The following is a 20,140-nucleotide window of genomic DNA, read 5'->3' on the forward strand; positions in this document are numbered from 1 at the left end:
GGGCTTTTAGCCACGTGCCAGCTTGTGTCGACAACACGCTGGAGCAACAGAGCACAGAGGAGCAGGGAGGGGAGGAGGTAGGGAGGATAAGAGAGAGGGAGAAGAAGAGTGGCTGACACCTGCATGTCCTTGAGTTCCTTTCTCAATGATGGACATCTTTACGATACATAGTGGCTGAAAATGCAAAAGGAAAACTGAGATAGGAGGGGATACAAATGTGCAGGTGTGCATGTGCAGACATACATGGATGAAGACAGGAGAGTCCAGTGTTGTTAATGGGATTACTGGCTCATGGAAGGTCAGGTGATAGTGCAGATGTGTTTTTATAGAGGCTTCAGTAGGTGAAATGTACACACACCAGAGCAGAGCACTGTGCTAGTTTATTTGGATTGTTGGGGAATAAATCAATTTAGGCCTCACATGAAGCCCAGGCGATTTGTGCTGTGCTATTTACTTCTGCAGTGAAATAATCATTAGCCTATAAAAATGTGAAAGTGAAAAATGTAAAGGAGGGCTATAAATAGTTAGCGAGCAGCATTATGGATCACTGGCCTTGTAGTGTCCCTATGGACCGCAGCGGTTTTCTTTGTCTTAATTCCCTTTTTTTTTTATCATTTTGCTGTGCTCCCTCCACTAGGGAGAGGGTGAAGGTCTGAGTTGTACAAAGATATTATCATACCCAAACATAGACACAAATATAGTGTATCTATGTACAGAGCAGAAACATCACAGTTTACATTTTTTCATACTTCATGTCTCTTCATGTCAAACTCCTAAACACATTATGCAGACACGTTAACATTGAGTGGGAAGTAGAGCCTGACCGGTAAGTCTGCTGGGCTCAAATATCAACCAGTTTTAGCTAATTGCAGCCGGTATATGTATGTCCATATATGTCTGCCAATAAGTAATACCGGGTTCAAACCAAACGATATTATCCCGGTTATAGCCCGACCCGGCAGACGTAGGGTGTTGGCTCGGCGACAATGGACATCAGGCACGACAATCGATCGTTTTATCCCGTGTAATGTGGACGCTGTGCCTAACATGTTTAAACTTTCTTTACCTTCCACGGTATGATCCCTCACGTCCATGACTTTGACCAATAACAGCACGGAGAGCTCTTCCACGCACGCACATCAGTAAACATGGCGAAGTGAAAGAAGAATGATTTTGGTGGTGCTGCTAGGTGGAACTGTGAAGCAGTCGAAGAAATCTCACAATCGTTTTGTCAGTGTGACATTGCACAAAGAGGTGACAAATTGTACAAACAGAGGTGTAACACGACATTAACATAAGATGTGTGAAACAGATGTTAGGATTTGAATACGATACATATTTTTGGTTTCTTTTGTTAGTGGGAGTATTGTAAGAGTTTGTGTGTGTCTGTGTAAAAGTGTGTTGTGTAAGTGTGTGTCATATATTCATATTTGAATAACTGACCAGAGGCATGTGCAGGTTTGTCCGAGGAGGAGGAGAGAGAAATAAATAGTTAATAAATAAATGCGTAAATTTATGTCTGTCGGCCTCACGGCAAGAATTTATGACTCCCTAATTGCTGAACCTCACAGTGACCATTGTAAAAGACAAAAATATTGTGAGGTCTGAACTCGGCATAACAAGAAATTGCATTAAAAAAATACCAAAGATCTATTTGAGGTCAATTACAAACTTTCTTTTTCAACTGTAAATTGTCCCGCTCCGTACTATGTTGGTCCCAATTTTTAAACCAAACCAAATTTAAGGAATCCATATAAAATGTGTTTGCTTATTTTCTGTTTTTACAATACAGGATATCATAATAACAATATTGCTATCTGATTTTTTTATTTTTTTTAGATTCAAACATTGATTTCAATATTCTGCAAAAATCCAGTTTTGGTCAGCAAGCTGTAGATGGAAGAGCCTGAAAAGCCACATTGAGTTTGATCAGATCCAGTCTGAAAGAGACCTAGCCATTAATCCAGTTATGTTCTGCCTGTTGAATAATGAATCCTGTTTGATGTCAGTGTTGTTGTTTGGCTCTTCTGTCCGACTGTTTGAGATTCTTTAATATTCTCATGCTGAGTTGCGCCCTGATTAACTTTATGCTTTTGTAGCCACATTCGGGGAACGGAAAAATCCAAATGATTTGACTCTGTAGTGTGTTTGGCTGGCTTTGCAAAGCCTATTTTCAAAGGTCTTTCCCTTTTATCTTCGTGTTTTTTCCTTTTAGATTGAGAGACAATAAAGTTTCCTCTCTTCATTTTGTATTCCATCAAGTCTTTGGACCGTCTTACTCAAAGACCTCAAAGACCGGCTCACATGCTGAGGTGTAATTGGTCCTCTCCCACTCTCTGTCTCTCTCGGCTCGTGGTCCAACGAACACGAGTGCTCGCACATTTGGGCTAATGATTTTGAATAGTGATTAAAATGAATTGGAGAGTGCGCTGCTTCTGTAGTATCCGGACCCCTCCATCATTAGTGGTTCTCGTCCTCTCTTCCTTTTTTCCTCTTTCTGTATCATCAGTGTTAGTCGAGCAGGGGTTTCAGACGAGGCCTGGGGTGGGCTTTCATGAGCACAGACTCAAAGATTTCTCCACTTCTTGTAATCATGGACACCACTCTTCTAGCACTTTCACTGTCGTCTTCTGGTTCCTCAAAGGTGCCTTTGATTCCTTCACATCCTACACCCAGGCCGGATGGTGTCACATTATATTTTTCCTCTCTCCTTTTTCTAACTTCCCCCCCAACCCCTCTCTTCACCTCCTTTCTTGCCCATCTCTCTTCTCTCCTCCTTAGACCCAAACTCATCAGCCTGTGTTCATATTTATTGTCCTCGAATCGAGAGCTGATTTAGCACTCTTCTCTTTGGGCCCGCTTAATTCCAGGACCCTTCCCCTTCACTTCCCAGTTTTGCCTTGATCCACCTTTTTATAATCGGCTCCCTCTCTTTGTTTTTCCTCTTCTCCTGTTTTAAATGAATAATGCAGAAGGGAGGAAATGGGGATTAAAGAGGAGCTAAAGCCAGTGCCAACTTCTGTGGTGCACAGCTCCACACCGTCTCTCACAGGACCATGAACACATCAGGGCTAACAAGCTTCTTTTTTTCCTCTCCTGCCATTTTTCTCAGTTCTGCATCTGTCCCACTCGGTCCTCCTCCATCCCTGCTGTTCCCTTACTTCTAATCCTGCTTTGCCTTCTCCCACTCAGTTTTTTTTTTGCCTGAAGATGTGCTCTTTCATATCAAGGTTGGACGACTTGTTGTCCAGCGTGTTATGAAAAGCCAAGTTGTTCATACTTTTTCAGAGCGCTCTTTATTAAGTTGAGCAAAAAACTCATCATCTTAGTGATGAAGGAAATGATAAAGTTGAACAATTCTGTGGCAGAATAGCTCAATAAATATGCTAGAGAAAACAAAATGTTGTATTTACAGGTTGCACACAGTTAGCCACTTTTACTAGTGAATGTTTAATGCAAACAGTGAGTTTAATTAAGAAATGTGGAGTGGTGATATAGGGAGAATCCATCTGTAGGTGCATATCTGTGCTGAAATTTGTATTCATGATGTTCAGTTTACTCTTCATGAGGACGTAGTACTACTCAGCCTGTGAAAATGGTTGTATAATGTCTTCTGGAGGGAGCTCTCCAAAGTTTGAAAAAATAACCCTGATAACATCATCAGATAAGTCCCCCAAAGTTATGAAAGTGCGATACATAAATCGCCGGAGTCCCCCTTTTAATTATGGTTAAATCTTCAAATGAAGCCAGCATTTTATGGCCTTCAAGGAAACTGCAGCTTAAAGTGACTCTTTACTTAGAGTACATTTCTTGTTGTAAAGTTTTTGCACAGTACAGGAGGTGCATATGTCACAGGAAAATCAAAACAAAAAATAAATCACAGGTTTGATTTTGCAAGTAAGGGGGAAAAAAGCAAATTACAAATCAGATGTGTGCTGGAAGTGGAAGAGAACAAAGAAGACTGTTCACAGAAAAGCGCTGAATAGTCTTGTTAATATCCTCTTCTTTCCTCCTCTCGTTCTGCCACACTCTGTTTCTCCCTTCCCTCCTCCAGCATTTAATTACCTACGTGTGATTGGGCCTGCTGTGAGAATGTCGGGCTGGAGTCTCACATTAGATGGAACACAGTCAGAAAACAGTGTTTGTTTACACTGAGTGGTTGGTGGTCTGCATGGGAAAGTTTTTTATTCACTACTCAACAGAAAAACAACCATCAGTTTGTCAGAGAGATAAATGGTGTTCTTGCTAGCTCACTTGCTCCAATGATCTCGCCAATTTTTATCTGCAAGGAAGTTATATATTCACACCTGTCAGCCGAACAGTAATGGAACTGGTGAGAAACATTAGGGGATAATTTGTAGACTTTTTTTGTTTTAAAGTCTAATAATATAATAGTTTGGTAGTCAGTACGATTGTTACTTCAAAGCAGCGAGATGACACCAAATATGAGTAGATGGTAAAACTTGAGACTTAATATATATATGTTGTGACTTTTGGTATGAGCATAATGTGTGTCCACATATTTAGTAGGGGTGGGAATCACCCGAGGCCCCACAATACGATATTATCTCGATACTTAAGTCACAATACGATCTTAATGCGATTTTAAACATTTTGCGATATTCTGAGAATTACGATAAAATATATTGCAATTTATTACCCTTTTTCAATTGCAAATTGAATTGTCAACATCTGTTTTATCTAATAAGATACAGTTTTCACTTTGTTCATCTCATTCTTCATTCACATATCTTGAGGTCAAAGGTCAAGGGAATTCTTTGAAAATGGCCATGCCAGTTTTTCCTCACCAAAATTTAGCCTAACTTTAGAGCGTTATTTATCGTTCTAACCGACAAGCTAACATGACATGGTTGGTACCAGTCGATCCCTTAGGTTTACTAGTTTCATATGATACTAGTATCTTCTAGAGATGTCCGACACCGTTTTTGAAACATGAACAAATAACAAAGAAGAAGAATTGTTTTTCTGGTTAAACAAGTTGATTTTTTCCCCCTGGGTTTATAAATTATGGTATCGGATCGGTGCATAGACTGGCATACTTGCCAATACCCGATCCCAAATTTTGGGGCAGTATCGGACGCATTTCCAATACTGGTACCAGTATCAGAACAACGAGTATCTTCACTCTACATTTAAGAGTGATTGTCAGAGGTTAATAATTTATATAATAAAAGATTGATACTAGACGTCCACGTATCGATACAATATTGCCACCTAAAATATTGCGATACCATACTGTATTGATCCCCCTCCGCCCCTAATATGTAGCCTGTATTGATTCTTTCTAGCGCACTCTTAACATGGGCCTATCTCGTTGTATATCTGCAGCTGTCTCAGACCAAAGCTCAGTCTGAACTAGTCTCTGACATGCATCTATGAATAGTGAGGGGATTTAGCTTTTAGCTGCTGCGGCCTCACTGCTGCCAAAATCCTAGCCAGCCCACCACCATCTCTCGTCCCCCTGACAGAACGGCAGGCACACTGGTACCTTGAGTTTCCACTGCTTGTTTGTGCCCACTAAATGTTTTGGAAGTCAAAAATTCCTTCCTGTGATGAGAGCAGGCCTTTTTGTGGATCAGAGACGATGAGAGAAACAGTGGAAACAGCGTAGCGGCATTCATGGTGAGAGAGATTTAGCAGCTTTAAGGTTCACATGATGAAAGTTTAAATCAATCTGTGTGTTTTTATTTGTCCGGTTCACGAGGACGAGGCTTTGCTTTTGATGGGTTGCACACATTACTTGAACTGTGTGTGAATGGGAGCCCAGAGAGTGTGACCCTGCCTCATTTGATTGAGTTAGCTTCGTTAATTGTGCCGTTTCCTGGTGTGTGTTAATCTAACACGGCAGTCTTAATTGATCTCGTTAACGTGGGATGTGGGGAGGCGAAAGAGCGTCGGGGAGCTCAGATGCCCCCTGGTTATTTTGACACATAGACAGTCAGAAACACAAGAGGGTTAGGGATGAGGAGTGAGGGTGCCAGCCCCAATCTAACAAAACACAAGGCTGAAGTGTAAAGAATCACTACAAGAGGCAGGAAGGCCGTCCGGGTGGGCGACTTGTAAAGTCCCCTGTGACACCGAAATCAAAATGTCACGACACCCAGCTAGTCAGCGTCTGTCTGATAGGCCCTATTTTCACCTAGTCCCCATGCATATCCAGGATGTTTCCACATTGTCTTAATAGGACTGGAAGCCAAATTACAGAGGTACAAATATTAAAGGCTGAAACACACTTTTTTTTGAGGCTGCTGCTTTTAAGGATTAACATAATTCTTGTGCAAGTGCTGACTGAAGGAAAATTTTAAAACGCATAATGACAATTATGTTGTTTGTTTTTAACAATTTACACATTTACAAACTTCCACAATAAGCCAGATTTTGCCCAGGTATGGTTTTTAATGATCCCGGCACCTTGATACACACTGTATTGTAATGGTGCTCTCTGTTCTTTGTGAACATACGAATTTAAGAACAACACGTGATGCAAGAAGTTTCACTTTGAGATCACAGGTTTCCCCTACAGAAGAAGAAAACAGATTTCCATGACGTTACTTTTCTTCGTTAATGCATTAAAACGCCAACCACTCTTGTAACATTTGAAGATAAACATACTGGGATAGATATTTGACAGGTAATACCTTTTATTACCATAACGACTAGATTCATTAATGTCATTATGTTTACGATGTTAAGGTGATCGTGTGGATCGAGCAGACTAGTGCTGATCTTTTGTGTGACTGGAACCATTATTTATGTTTATTTGTTTGGAGAATTATTATTAAAGTATTATTTTCAACCTATAAGTCAACTTGTTTAGGGTTAGTATGGGATCAACAAGTAAAAGGGTACCAGGATTATGAGGAACATGATTCATTTTAGTGTTACCACAGTACAAACTCTCGCCTGCACATACTGTATAATGGCCACATTTCTCTGTAAAGATGTTTCCCTATCTATTGAAATTATTTTATGAATGCTCAGTCAAAAAAAAGAGGAAGCTTGGTTTTGGACACTGTTGCCCAAAATATCTTGTTATTGGTGTTTTTATGGAAACGGTAAAAAAATGAATCAGCATGGTGCCATTGGTACATTTAGGCAGCATAACCAGGCCTTTACACAAGTCATGACAATAGTTGGCTTTCAAAAATATTTTTTCTTTAGTGGGTTTGTTAATAAATAAATAAGAACCAAAAGATTCAGTATTGGACATTTAACAATGTTTTTCTAGTTTGCCTTTTCCCCTCCAGCGGTGGGTGCTTTTAAATCCTTATTAATCGTAAACCTTTTTTTTTTTTTTACATTTGAATTGATTTAAACTTGTTTGAAACAAGCTTTTAATGTAAATTTCAGAAAACAATATTCCCAATATAGTCAATGCAATCCCAGGGGGAAATAGTGTTGTGCAAACAGTTCTTTCCACGAGCTTCAAAGCTCACATGAAGGCCAGCGAACCCCCGGAAAGAAAAGCTGAGCTAATCTAAAATAAACAACCACAGCATTTGCAAAATACTTGCATGCTCACACGCACACGTACGCATGCTGTCTTACATGCACATATTAAAGACCTCCAACACGCACACAAACATGCACATACAGTGCCATGCATGCATATATTGTATATTGCAGATGTCTAATTAGCATTATTAACCTTTTAGTGAATGGGACTGACAACATCAGGGGCGAGGCAGCTCCTCTGTGCCATTCTCCTCTCCATTGTACCAGGGGATTTTTAATTGGCCGGGGAGGTTTGAGACGACTGAGACGAGAGACAGTTAGTAATACACAAATGACAGACTGACAGACCCGCAGACAGACGGCCTTCACTCCAGTGGAAAAACATGCAAATGTCCCACTGTGAAGTGTGTTGTGTCCCTTTTTAGCTTCGTGTGGACCTTTACTGTGTGTTTGTCCGTTTGTGTTTGCATGCATGTACAGTATTCATGTAAATGAGACGCTGCAAAGAGACAACAGACAGTGGCAGAATCATAAAACCTGACACTAGAATCTAGATTGGTAGATAAAACATATATGGTAGTACAGCCTTGGTCATTTCCCCCCTTACTGACTACTGAAGATGCAAAGATCTGCCTCTGGTACTAACTAACTGCTGCTCCTTAATGCTTTCACCCAGCGTGTGTGCAGATGCATGTGCACACTAGTATGTATCGCGTTTTTTTATTTATTTACGATTTTGAAATTGATTTTTTAATGCCAGAATCAATATATTTGCTTCATTTGAGTCTATGCAGAGGTAGAAGGAAGTTACCCCTTTTATTGTTGTAGTCATATCCGTTCCGTATCCGTCAACCAAAACAAACCGCATCTGGCCGCAGCAAGGAAGTACAAGACGGTGGAGGGTTCGCGTGGATACGACCTGCACCCTCACATTTTATTTATTTTATAGCTGAGGGCAATGTCTTTATTCTTTGATTTTAGGGAAGCTGGAAAAAAAATTAATAAATAATGCGTGACAATGACTGATAAATTTGACTTCAGGACATTTCTGACTACTTACATGCTGAATATCAAACATTTTAATGTATTCATTTTGATATTTTTCAAAGTAAAGTGTATGATTCAACTTTTTCCCATGTTCTAGTGTTAAAAAAAGTTAGCAAAAATCGCAATAAATCATAATATCGAATCACAATACTTAAAAATCGCAATACAAATCGAATCGGCACCCAAGTATCGTGATAGTATCGAATCGGGAGATGGGTGTATCATCCCAGTCCCAGTGCACACACACTCAAACATCACAGCAGCTTAATTTTGCATGTTGACTACATGCAAACACCCCAACTCATATATGAGTTTACTTGTGGATGACACACGGTTGCTATTATGGATTGTATCGTGTGTAAATTGAGTAAATTGGTGTTAATTGTTAGACTGTGTAACCATATTGTGGGCATTACAGTATGCACGGGAAGTGATCCTAGAATCAAAATCTGTTCTTCCCACATGCATGAGTTAAGTGGAGACTCATGCTAATTACGTGTGTGAATATAAGTTTTGCATCAAGATTTGTGTACGTGATTAAATCAGGTAACATTTCCTATTGTCTGTTTTAAGTGTGGCAATAAGCCAAGCAACTGGTGGTGGAGCATCTCCTGCAATTAACTTGCTTCTAGGCTACATGCCAGGACATGCAATTATACAGCACCGTGGCATACACCCATACCCAGCACACTCACCTCCGTGTGACCTGTATTTTCTCAGGAAACAGAAAATGAACCAGGATAAATGCGTTAAAGCTGGTATAACCGGTAATTCACATGAAAGGTTCCTTGGGGGAATGCCAAGGAGATGCAGAGTGGCATTAGCTCTGCTTTGTTCAGATTAATATGGCAGCCTGCTGTGGCTCTCTGCCACGCTGCAACTTGAGACGGACTCGGACAAAGAGTGTCAAATCCACAGGCATGTCGTGGGATCCAGTTCTGCTGAAACTGGACACCCGGGCTGCAACCAGCACTCAGTAGTTTAGAGCTGAATAACCGAGAACAGTTGTCCAGTTGATTGAGGTTATTATTTTCTGTTGAGAAATATTATTGTAGAATTTAGTGTTATTTTTTTAAAGGAAATGACTGTTAAGTCTAACGTTGAGTCGGCTTACCAGAAGTTCTATTTTGTGTGTTTGTCGTTCTCAGAGGTGTAAAGGATCAAGCTCCTAACACCATGGATATGGACACGCAGCCACAAGGAAAGCCAGCATCCGTGCAAGTCTTTCAACCCCAGGTAGACACACACAGACGCACACATGAACACGAACCAAACTGCTAAATAGGGTTGTGAAGTAGGACGACATATAAAGTGAGATCATGGAAATTGTCAGCAGCATAAAAAGACATTTTGTCATATCTTTTATACACAGTCTCTAATACGCAGTCTCTGGGTGTTTTGTTTTGCAAATCAATGATCAGGTCTCCTTCAGTAAATGGCAGTATTAGAGTCACAGGATTGTTGCCTCAGTGTAGGGCTGCAACTAACGATTATTTTCATTGTCTAATAATCTACTGATTATTTCCTTGATTAATCGATTAGTTGTTTGGTCTATAAATATCAGAAAATTGTGAAAATTTGTGTTTCCCAAAGCCCAAGATGACGTCCTCACATGTCTTTTTTTGTCCACAACTCAAAGATATTCAGTTTACTGTCATAGAGGAGTAAAGACACCAGAAAATACTCACTTTTAAGAAGCTGGAATCAGAGAAATTTTACTATTTCTTTCTTAAAAAATTACTCAATCTGATTAATCGATTATCGAAATAGTTAGCAATTAATTTCATGTATATATTTATATAAAATTTATATATACACACCACTTTTCTCACTGCTTGTGTACATAACAGTCCTGTCTTTTCCTTACCTTTATATGTCCAGCCGTGTTGTTCTTGTTATTTCCATTTCTGTTGAAGTACATTGAGAGAACTGCATAAAACCAAAGTCAAATTCCTTGTCTGTATGTACTTGGCAAAATAATTCTGATTCTGATTAATAGTTGCAGCTCTACATCAATGTGATGAAGTATCTGTTTTTTTTTCAAATATTTAAGTCACAATCAGGTCATATTATCTATAAAGAGTTTCTTAAATTAATTTTTAGAAAATGCACTTGATCATGATTATGATATGAAATTACAAACACCGTGAATTGTTCCCTGTAGATTAAGTAGGGGTGGGAATCATCAGAGGCCCCACAATATGACATTATCACAATACTTCAGTCCCGATACCATCTTATTGGATTTTAAATATTTTGCGATATGTTGTATATTGCTATTTATTACCTTTTTCCAGCTGCAAATTATATGCAGTTTGTCAACATCTGTTTTATTTAATAAGATACAGTTTCACTCTGTTCATCTCAGAGTTTTCATTCACATATCCTGAGGTCAGAGGTCAAAGGACCCCTTTTGAAAATGGCCATGGCAGTTTTTCCTCATAAAATCTAGTGTAACTTTGGAGCGTTATTTAGCATTCTTCCCGACAAGCTAACATGACACGGTTGGTACCAATTGATTCCTTAGGTTTTTCTCGTTTCATATGTTACCAATATCTTCACCTTAGCTTTAAGACTGAGCCTGGCAGATTGTTAAGAGGTTAATAGTTTATATAATAAAAGATTGATACTTGACTTGTATCGATACAATATTGACACGCAAAATATGGTGATACTATGTTGTATAGTTTTTTATCCCCCACTCCTAAGATTAATTGAAAAAGGGGAATTATTTGATAATATATGATGACATAACCCACTCATCCATTCATTGCAAGCATAGTATCCTACCTCCTTCACATTTTGAACTGTAAATATTCTGTATTACCCCGTTTTTTTTCTCCCTGCGTCAATCAAGTGGTGCCTTTCAGTCCGTGCAGCATCCTTCAGCCGGCTGTAGCCTGTGTGTGTGTGTGTGTGTGTGTGTGTGTGTGTGTGTGTGTGTGTGTGTGTGTGTGTGTGTGTGTGTGTGTGTGTGTGTGTGTGTGTGTGTGTGTGTGTGTGTGTGTGTGTGTGTGTGTGTGTGTGTGTGTGTGTGTGTGTGTGTGTGTGTGTGTGTGAGAGAGAGACAGACAGACAGCAGTGGATGAATGTTGAGTTGTTTCTATTGATCAGAGCTCTGGAGGCTGGCAGAGCCTGGCCTCCTTGCATGCCTCTCTTGGTTCGATACAACTCAGGTTTGCCCTGTGCAGATCTGGTCATTGCTGGATTTTAATACCGCCCTCCAACATCAGGTCCATTGATTTCTTTTTCAGAAGGATGTTTTTGCCTCCATAACTATTGAATAGACTTTAAACAAAGAGGATCATCCATATGCCCCAGAGTAAATGTGGATTTTTTTTTCTTTGAGAAAGAAACAACACTAAAAATAGGCTTGTACTCTCTGGGTTGTTTTTCTTGCGTATGCAAGGGCACTGCAACATTAACATTGGAATTGTCAAGGGGGTTAATTTATTCTAAGATTTGTAATTGCAAAATTAAAGATAATTGGGTTGCACACAGAAGAAAGTCAGATAAAAGCTCTAATGATTAATTTCACTTAGGCAACACCCCCCCACGCATACACACTCAGACGCTAGATCTTCCACTGAGCTCCCAACAGTTGATTGTAGGGTATTGTTCAGGCTTAATGATTTCTCTCTCTGTGTTTTTTCAGTCTATTTCTAGCAGTTTACATCAGTGTTAATTCCAGGCTCACTTTTTGTGCTTGGGTTATTGGTAGCACAGTGAACTTTCTATGTTGCGTCATGTTTTTTTCACTCTCAACGAAGACGTCTGAACTGATTTCACATTTAGTGGGAGATGGAGAGAAAGAGTCAGTTAGAGTATGTAGATGGCTGTCTAAGCAGCATCCAGATGGGTGTCTTTCAACAAGTCCTGTGTCTGTTTCACACTTTCCCAAGATTCAGTCTGCTCGGCAGCACGAGGGAGAAAAAAACCCCACCAGCCTCCTCCTGAAGAAATCTGAATTGTATATGTGATGAAGGATATTCTGTATCGCTTGCAATATCATTTCTCTTGGTCCCGGAGGTATGATGCATATGCATTAGGTAAACGAGATGAGCTGGTAAGATGTGCATTTTTAATGGCGCATTTGCTCTTTGAGTGAGTGGGAGGGTTGGCGATGAGGCCCCCTCAGATCAGATTTTGATCGTCACTGCAGAGTTTGACAGACACGGATCTGTCTGTAAGCGCTGCGACAAGGCGGTGCGGTTGTGTAGCAGATTGAGAGGAGAAGAGCGAAGAGCACCTTTGGGGTGAATCCTGCCGGTTGGCTGAGGATGAATATTGCATGGTGCCGCCGTGCTCAAGGGGGCAGGTGACTGGTGGGGTTGGGAGTGGGCCTCCCTGCCTGCCAGTTGCTGTCTCCGTCTCTCCTTGTATCCCTCCCCGGCTTTCTTGGAGACTACATCCACAGTAATGCGACTCATTTTGTAAACACTATTTAAATGTGAAAGCACTTTGTGTTCACACTAGAGTTTTGAGGTTGTTCTCGTGGAGATCCCTGTCCATATTAAAAGGTTTGAACAATAAGAAAACAAACCAACAGACAAAATCGTTACTTCTTCATCCAACAACTCAACAAGCAGAAAATTGTGTTTTGTGCTAACTGTTAGTGAGGTGAATAGTATTTTCTAGGGTACCGCGCTGAATGTTGGTCACTACTTTATGATCTCAAACTAAGCACAAAATAAGCATAAATACAACTAATGACAACACCTGCTTTGGGTGATCAGCTACTGTATATTAAGAGTAAAGGTCTTTACACACTTAGGGCGTCAATATATGTTTTCTAACTTGTGTTTTTGTCATGGGTACTTTCACACAGAATGCGAATATCACACGGTGACATAATTTTTTTCCGGAACAAAGTTGATTTTCTGAGCTTTTGCACCGCAAATAAAGGCATCAACCAATCACGTTATGCAGAACGGGTTGAGTTTCAGCTATATTTATGAAATAACAACACGGAGACTCCGTAGTCTGAACCAGGACGGCAAACTTTATCACTCCTTTCAACATTGACAAAGGTAGCGCATACAGATCCACTCCTTTTGTTATTACCTTTCACAATAAAAGCCCTAGATATATAATATATGCAGGCGAGTATTTCACATTTTCGTGTTGTATATTCGTCACGCCACCGGTGTGTAACAGCCTTTAGAATGAATGATCACAGGGCGTTCTGCTGGGATTAGGGCACCGACCATGAACTGCATCGTCCCTGGTTCCCGTCTGGCCTGGGACCATTGTTGCGTGTCATTTTTCTTCTTTTCTCTCCTCATTTCCTCTCATTTTTCTACTTTCATTTTCCCCATCCACACCAAAATATGCAGCCATAGCCTCACTCTAGAGATCATTTTTTTTAAAAGCTCAGTTTTGAGGTGTGTAAAATTCTGGTCCAGTGTGGCAAAATGTAGAGATGCGTTTTTTAAATTTAGCCGGCTTCGTGTGGACGTGTCCTGAGTTCCCCTCTCTGTTACTGCGTCCCTCTCTGTCTCGCTCCACGGGAGACAGCACCTCTCTGCCGCCGCTGGCCTTTCTGTGGCAGCCGTTGGCATTGCTGGGCTGTCACATCACACCCTCGCCCCTCTGCTGCTTGTCTCCCCCTCCTCTCACTCTCTCTCTCTCTCCCTGTCTTCCGCATTCCCTCTTCCACTCTCCATGTGTCTTGTCAGTTGTGTTTGGCAATGGTGTCATTATTGGGCAGCCCGTATCACACTTCCTTTCGATGAGCTGTCTGTCTGCTCTCCTCCTCTACTCTCTCTCTCTCTCTCTCTCTCTCTCTCTCTCCCTCTCTCTCTTTCAATCCCCCTGCTAGTGAGTTGCCCATGGCGGTTGTGTGTCACCTTTATACCCAAGACACGCTGTCCCTCACAGACGTTACCCATAATGCCTTGCACGGCTGCCACTTATCTCCATCCCCTGCAGCTTGTCCCCATCACCAACCAGAATGATGTGAGTGAAAAGAGTAAGCACACCACAGAAATGTAAGTCAAGAAAAACATGAAGAAAGTCCGAATTTAGAAAGAGACAGTAATAATCAAAGGACCAACACTAATTATTTATTTGTCTTGGCCCTTATTTATAGTAGAGGGGCGGAGCAATTGATAATTTCTGACATCTGACACGTGACCCCGTATTGATATAGTCTTTTACCGATTTTTGAATGACTTCATAACATATTGTCCAGTGTTAGAGGATTTGCGTTCCTTTTAATTGATTTAAATATGCAGCTAAGTCTTCTGAATTATTTTTCTTTAAATGGAAACCCCAAGAAAGACTCAAACATGTACCCTTGGCAGCATTTGCTTTACCCATTCAGATAAACGAGATGCATTGTTCTTCTAGCCAACCCTTCATCTTTGGGCTCTACCATTTGAAACACATATGAACAATCAAGTTTAGATTCTTACTAGCAGTAGTCTGTATAACCGTCTCTTCCCAGTTTTGTTCAGACACTGACCCCTGCGTCATTCAGGGTCATTCCTCTGTGACTCCCCCTTATTTGTGTGTGTTTGTCGGGGCCTTGTGTTTCAGCTGGGAGCTCCTGATTGTGTGACACCCGTGTGCGGCAGATGAGACGGCCTGTCACTCAGCTTTGGCCTGGCTGCCCTTTGAAGGCCAGGCCAGGGGGCGAAGAGGTGCCGCAAATGGCCTGTGAAGTTTACATACACTGCCCACTGCTAAACAGATTAGCTCTAATGAAGTGTCTAATGCCGGGGCCGCTGGCTGACATAATCCTGCCTGGCAGCCCGGCCCCTTGGCTGCCAAAAAAGCCGCCCTCCCTCCAGCCCTCTCTTCCGCCCTCGCACGGCCTCTGCTGCCACCCAGGGCGACTCCACACAGGGAGGTGCCCACTGTTAATCATGCCGGACAGTGTGCGATCTGACATGCAAATGTAGGTCATTGCATATGTAAATGTGTGATTAGGGGGCCGGCATGCCAGGACACATTAGCGAGACTGTGCTCTCAGCAGGCGGTTGTCACAGCGCTTTAGAGGCTCATGCTAACATTTGTCAAGCTACCACGCAGCGAATGAAAGCAATGCCCTCTTGTCCTCTCTGCCCCCCCCCCCCCCCCCCCCCCCCCCCCCCCCCCCCGCTCTCTCTCTCTCGCTCTGAATCTATACACCTCCAACTGTCCATCCTCGCTCAAATGCTTCTGTCACCATTATGACAAGTCATTGCACAATATGGCCACGCTGTCAATGTGACACACCTTGTAGATCTTTACGTAGGTTTGTCTCTCTTCCATTTCGTACGTAAAGTCCACACTGGAACAATATGTAACTATTGTTAAAGCATTCAGTGGTAGCTATTAGCAAACCTTTTTTTTTTTTTTTTAGAGCTGCCGTAATGTTGAACAATGGGTTGAGGAGCGGTGTGTCATGCTCTCTGTCACAGCGACTCTCAGACAGCTCGGGATGACGGTGGTGTCATGCTGAAAAATGCACACACCTCGACGGTGTTAAGTGTTAATTGGACAGGGCATCTAATTGGCTCACGCCTCTTCCTTTGGCTGTCAACTTTAAACTTTAAAAGCAATGAAATGCTTAAATTGGTTGCCTCCCCTCCCCCCCAGCCTTATACCTTTTATGAGCAATCCTGTTTGGAGTCTTGCTTCCCTTCACTGTCAATATGTGTGTCTTTGTATTTGTTAATATAGCTATGGGGTTAATCTTTGCAAGACATTATTCAGTCTTTGGGTTGGTTTTGTCAGCATACAGACAATTACATGAGTGATGACAGCACGCCAATATTAAACATAAAGGCTTTCGCTGTCTTAAATTCATTATGAGGCATAATCTTATAGTTGACCACTAATGCTGAAACAATTAGTTGATTTATTCAACTGTCCGAAAAAAACCTTTGCTGGTTCCAACAGATCAAAAGTATTGTAAATTTAATATTCTGACTAGGGCTGCAACTAATGATTATTTGCATTAGCGATTAATCTGTTGATTATTTTCTTGATTAATCGATTAGTTGTTTGGTCTATAAAATGTCAGAAAATGGGGAAAAATGTCGATCAGTGTTTAAGCCTAAGATGACGTCCTCAAATGTCTTGTTTTGTCCACAACTCAAAGATATTTAGTTTACTGTCATAGAGGAGTAAAGAAATCAGAAAATATTCACATTTAAGAAGCTGAAATCAGAGAATTCAGACTTTTTTTTTCTTATAGAAATGTACTCAAAATAGTTGGTGATTAATTTAATAGTTGACAACTAATTGATTAATCCTTGCAGCCCTAGACTGGACCAAACAAGCAATTTGTAGACGTTATCATGGGCATTTGAAATTGTGATGTCATTTTACAGACTAAACGTTAAGATGATTCATTTTAAAAATAATCGTCAGATTGGTCAGATGTGAAAATAATTGTTATTTGCTGCCCTAGTAACCACACAGTTAAACTTGTTTCCTTTTTTCAGTATTTTGATTGGGATTAATAGTAATGATAATAGTAATAAATTCTCCTTGAATCTCATCATCTTCCTTTGTAGTGACTAGGCGACTGAGGGAATCCTGTATAGCCTCCGGTGTGATGGTAACTCTGTCAAACTGCAAAACGTTAAGTGAAGCGGTTTGACAGAGTTACCATGAGTGTGATGACACTCCCTTTGTTGTGTGTTTTAGTGCTTGGGAGATTAATTTTTGTGACCTTCTCCCCCTCTTCGTCTTCCTTCCCTCTGTCCCGAGTCGCCTGCCCCTGAGCTGCTCCCATTGGCAGAAGTGCTGGTGACATGTGGCATTCTGATATCTGTCACCTCCTGTTTAGTCCCGCCGACGCCTTGTACAAGTTTACCAAAAGGCTGGAAAGGTCACGCAGCCTGCTCTGTGCTTTTTTTTTTTTCACACATCATATCCAAGGGGCTCATTGTGGTTTATTTTTGAGTGTTTATTTTTTTTTTAATTGTGGAAGGTGAGTGTTTCAGCCTGCACAGCCAACAGTGTGGCGAGGAGAGGCGAGGAGTCCTGCAGTCTGTGGCCCAGTGCCAGACTGTCAGTGATATAACTTGGCAGACAATGGGAGGAAGAGGATTCATGTGAACATAACCAAGTTAGATGGAATGATTAGATGCCCACATTTATGTAATAGGACATTTTATTCATCCCTATAGAGAAAAAGCATTTTGACTTCTACTACAGGGAGGTCAGAGTTTTAGCCACAAAACGGCACCATCGAAGTAAGGCTGCACAATATATATATTTTTTTATTGTCATCGCGATGTCAACTTGCGCGATAAAGACGTCACGAAAGACTGTGACATTGTACTTTGAATATAGTAACAATATATTAAATTACATTCCGTCTCTACTACACGCTAATTGGTCTAACACCTGCCATGCTGTTAACTCTCTGGCCAATCAGACAGACCCCTTGCCGTTAGGCAGCATCTGATTGGTCAGGATCTGCATGCATGCAAGTGAGGTTTATTAGAATAATACTGCTGTACTAAATTCATTAAAATTACAAATATTAATTGATTAAATTGGAACGTTATAAATCCACATATACTATATTCTGTGGTAATCAGAAGTTAATGTCTGATGGCAGCGACTTCCCAAAAATACCTTAAGACCTTCAAATCTTTTTAGCCTTATTAGCCTGATACCTCATCATTTATTGCCTTCATTTTTAAGTCTTAATTATTGATTTTGACACATCTTTCTCTTGAGCCTATTCATTTTGGTTACTTTTTTTATTTTTATGTCTTATTGTTTATTGTTGTCATTTTTAGTCTTGCAAAATTGTATTTGTTGTTGCATCATGATTGTATGACAGGTGCTATATAAATAAAGTTGAGTTGAGTTGAGCCAGGTCCTGTGTGATGCCCTCCTGCTGCCTGCTGTAAAAAGTTCCAAACCTCTAGGGGCTCTATGTAAATAACAGAAAATAAGGACTTTCCTCCGTCTATAGTGAGGTGATATGGAGCTGCAGTTAAGTGTGTGCATATTCCACAAGAGCTCCCACAGCGTGACACATCAGCCTAATGCCAGTCAAATCATCAGCAGCCTAGAGCAGCCTCTCAGCAAAACAAACTACAGAAGCTGGGGCCGCACCACAGTTTCACCCACATCCTTCAGCCCTCATCCTTTCCTCTTTCAGTAATGTGGAGATAGTTGCACTTCAATCTACAAAATGTCTCTAAATCATTTGTTTTCATTTATTTTTTCCCTTGGAATATGTGTGTGTGTGCATATGCTGTTTGAAAAAGCATAGGTGTGCACAAATGCTAATAGAGTTGTTGTTTTTTTCTTTCAGAAACCATTGCAACCAGACATGGGCCATAACTCGCTGGCAAACTTCCAGATTGAGAAGAAGATTGGACGTGGGCAGTTCAGTGAGGTGTACCGGGCTAGGTACCTGTTAGAAAACACGTCAGTGGCCTTGAAGAAAGTCCAGGTAAGACACAGTTATACGTATCACTTTGGATACCAAGTGCAGTCAAATGCAGCCAGTGAGGCGTTGAACTATTCTTGCCTCTTGCTTTTTTGTTGTTGTCCTGACCTCATAAATGGTTAACTCGAGACAGGCCAACACAAACAGGCACATATACTCACACTTAAAGGCAATTCAATACTAGGACCTCACCTCACCTGTATGCAGTACGTTCTCCTGTAGTAAAAGTCATGTACCCACGCACTGATATTCTTGATAGACAAACACAACTTGATGCACTCAAGAAAGCATGGTATCGAAATTGCATGTCCGTATGCTGGAAAATGCAAGAAAAGAGCAACCGATTATATTTTTCGGTCTGTTTTTAAAAACAAAATTTAACAATTGATTAATGCCATTTGCCACTCTGGCAGTGAAGAACCACTACCACATTCATACACTTAAGCATGCCAACCCGATCTCATGGGAAGGTGTATAAATAGCACGACATTACAACATCACAACATTCTGCGTGTCATGACAACGCATTTTGGCCTTCTTGCTTGTCCTTTTTACACCAAGCAAAAAAAACTACGGTACAAACAAAACCACTTAATTTGTTTTAGGAAACAAAACCGCTTAGTTAGGTTTAGGAAAAACATCATGGTTAAAATAAGTACGTAAACTAAGTAAAATACGTACGGAATCAACGTAACATAAGTACGGAAAACACGTCACAAACGTAACTTCAAAATAACTCAACAACGCGTTGGGACATGAACACTGGTCTCGAACACCGGTCTCCTGGTTGAAAGTCCTGTGTTTGTTGGACCCGCCCGTCACAAGCAGTCTTTTTCATTTTTTATTCTATATTTACACGGATGCGTTTACATTGCAGTCAGTCAGTCAATCAATCAATACATTATTGCCATGTCAACACAGTTGATAGCAATTTGCCTCAGTGCATCTCTTAAAATCAGAAAAAAATACCCTCTTAAGTAAATAAAATATAGCGAAAGCAGTTACCACATGTATATATTTGAACCCCCTCACCGATGTTTAAAATCCGGTTTCTCTCCCTGCACTACTCCACTAGGGCCCCCACCTCAGCCCTTTAGGCTGATTCATCACCTTTCCTTATCAATAGACTACATGGCGTACAAATGACATGCCAATAGCAAGAACAACGTACTTATTACCTTGCCATTCATACACCATTTAGTGCAACCG

General features: G+C 40.9%; 1 protein-coding gene across 2 annotated transcripts in view; it reads left to right on the forward strand.

Annotated features, from left to right (window-relative positions):
• Positions 1–20,140, forward strand: part of nek7 (NIMA-related kinase 7) — a 74,794-nt gene that overhangs the window by 17,330 nt on the left and 37,324 nt on the right. Inside the window, exons 2-3 of one of the 2 annotated variants that reach the window (XM_074634777.1) lie at positions 9,672–9,759; positions 18,794–18,934. In XM_074634777.1, the coding sequence (XP_074490878.1) occupies positions 9,700–9,759; positions 18,794–18,934 (201 nt within the window). In that variant the 5' untranslated portion in view covers positions 9,672–9,699. The remainder of the gene's footprint in view (positions 1–9,671; positions 9,760–18,793; positions 18,935–20,140) is intronic. The other variant, XM_074634778.1, reaches the window with a different exon arrangement.

This window comes from Sebastes fasciatus, chromosome 5, assembly GCF_043250625.1.
Source record: "Sebastes fasciatus isolate fSebFas1 chromosome 5, fSebFas1.pri, whole genome shotgun sequence".
Lineage (NCBI taxonomy): Eukaryota > Metazoa > Chordata > Actinopteri > Perciformes > Sebastidae > Sebastes > Sebastes fasciatus.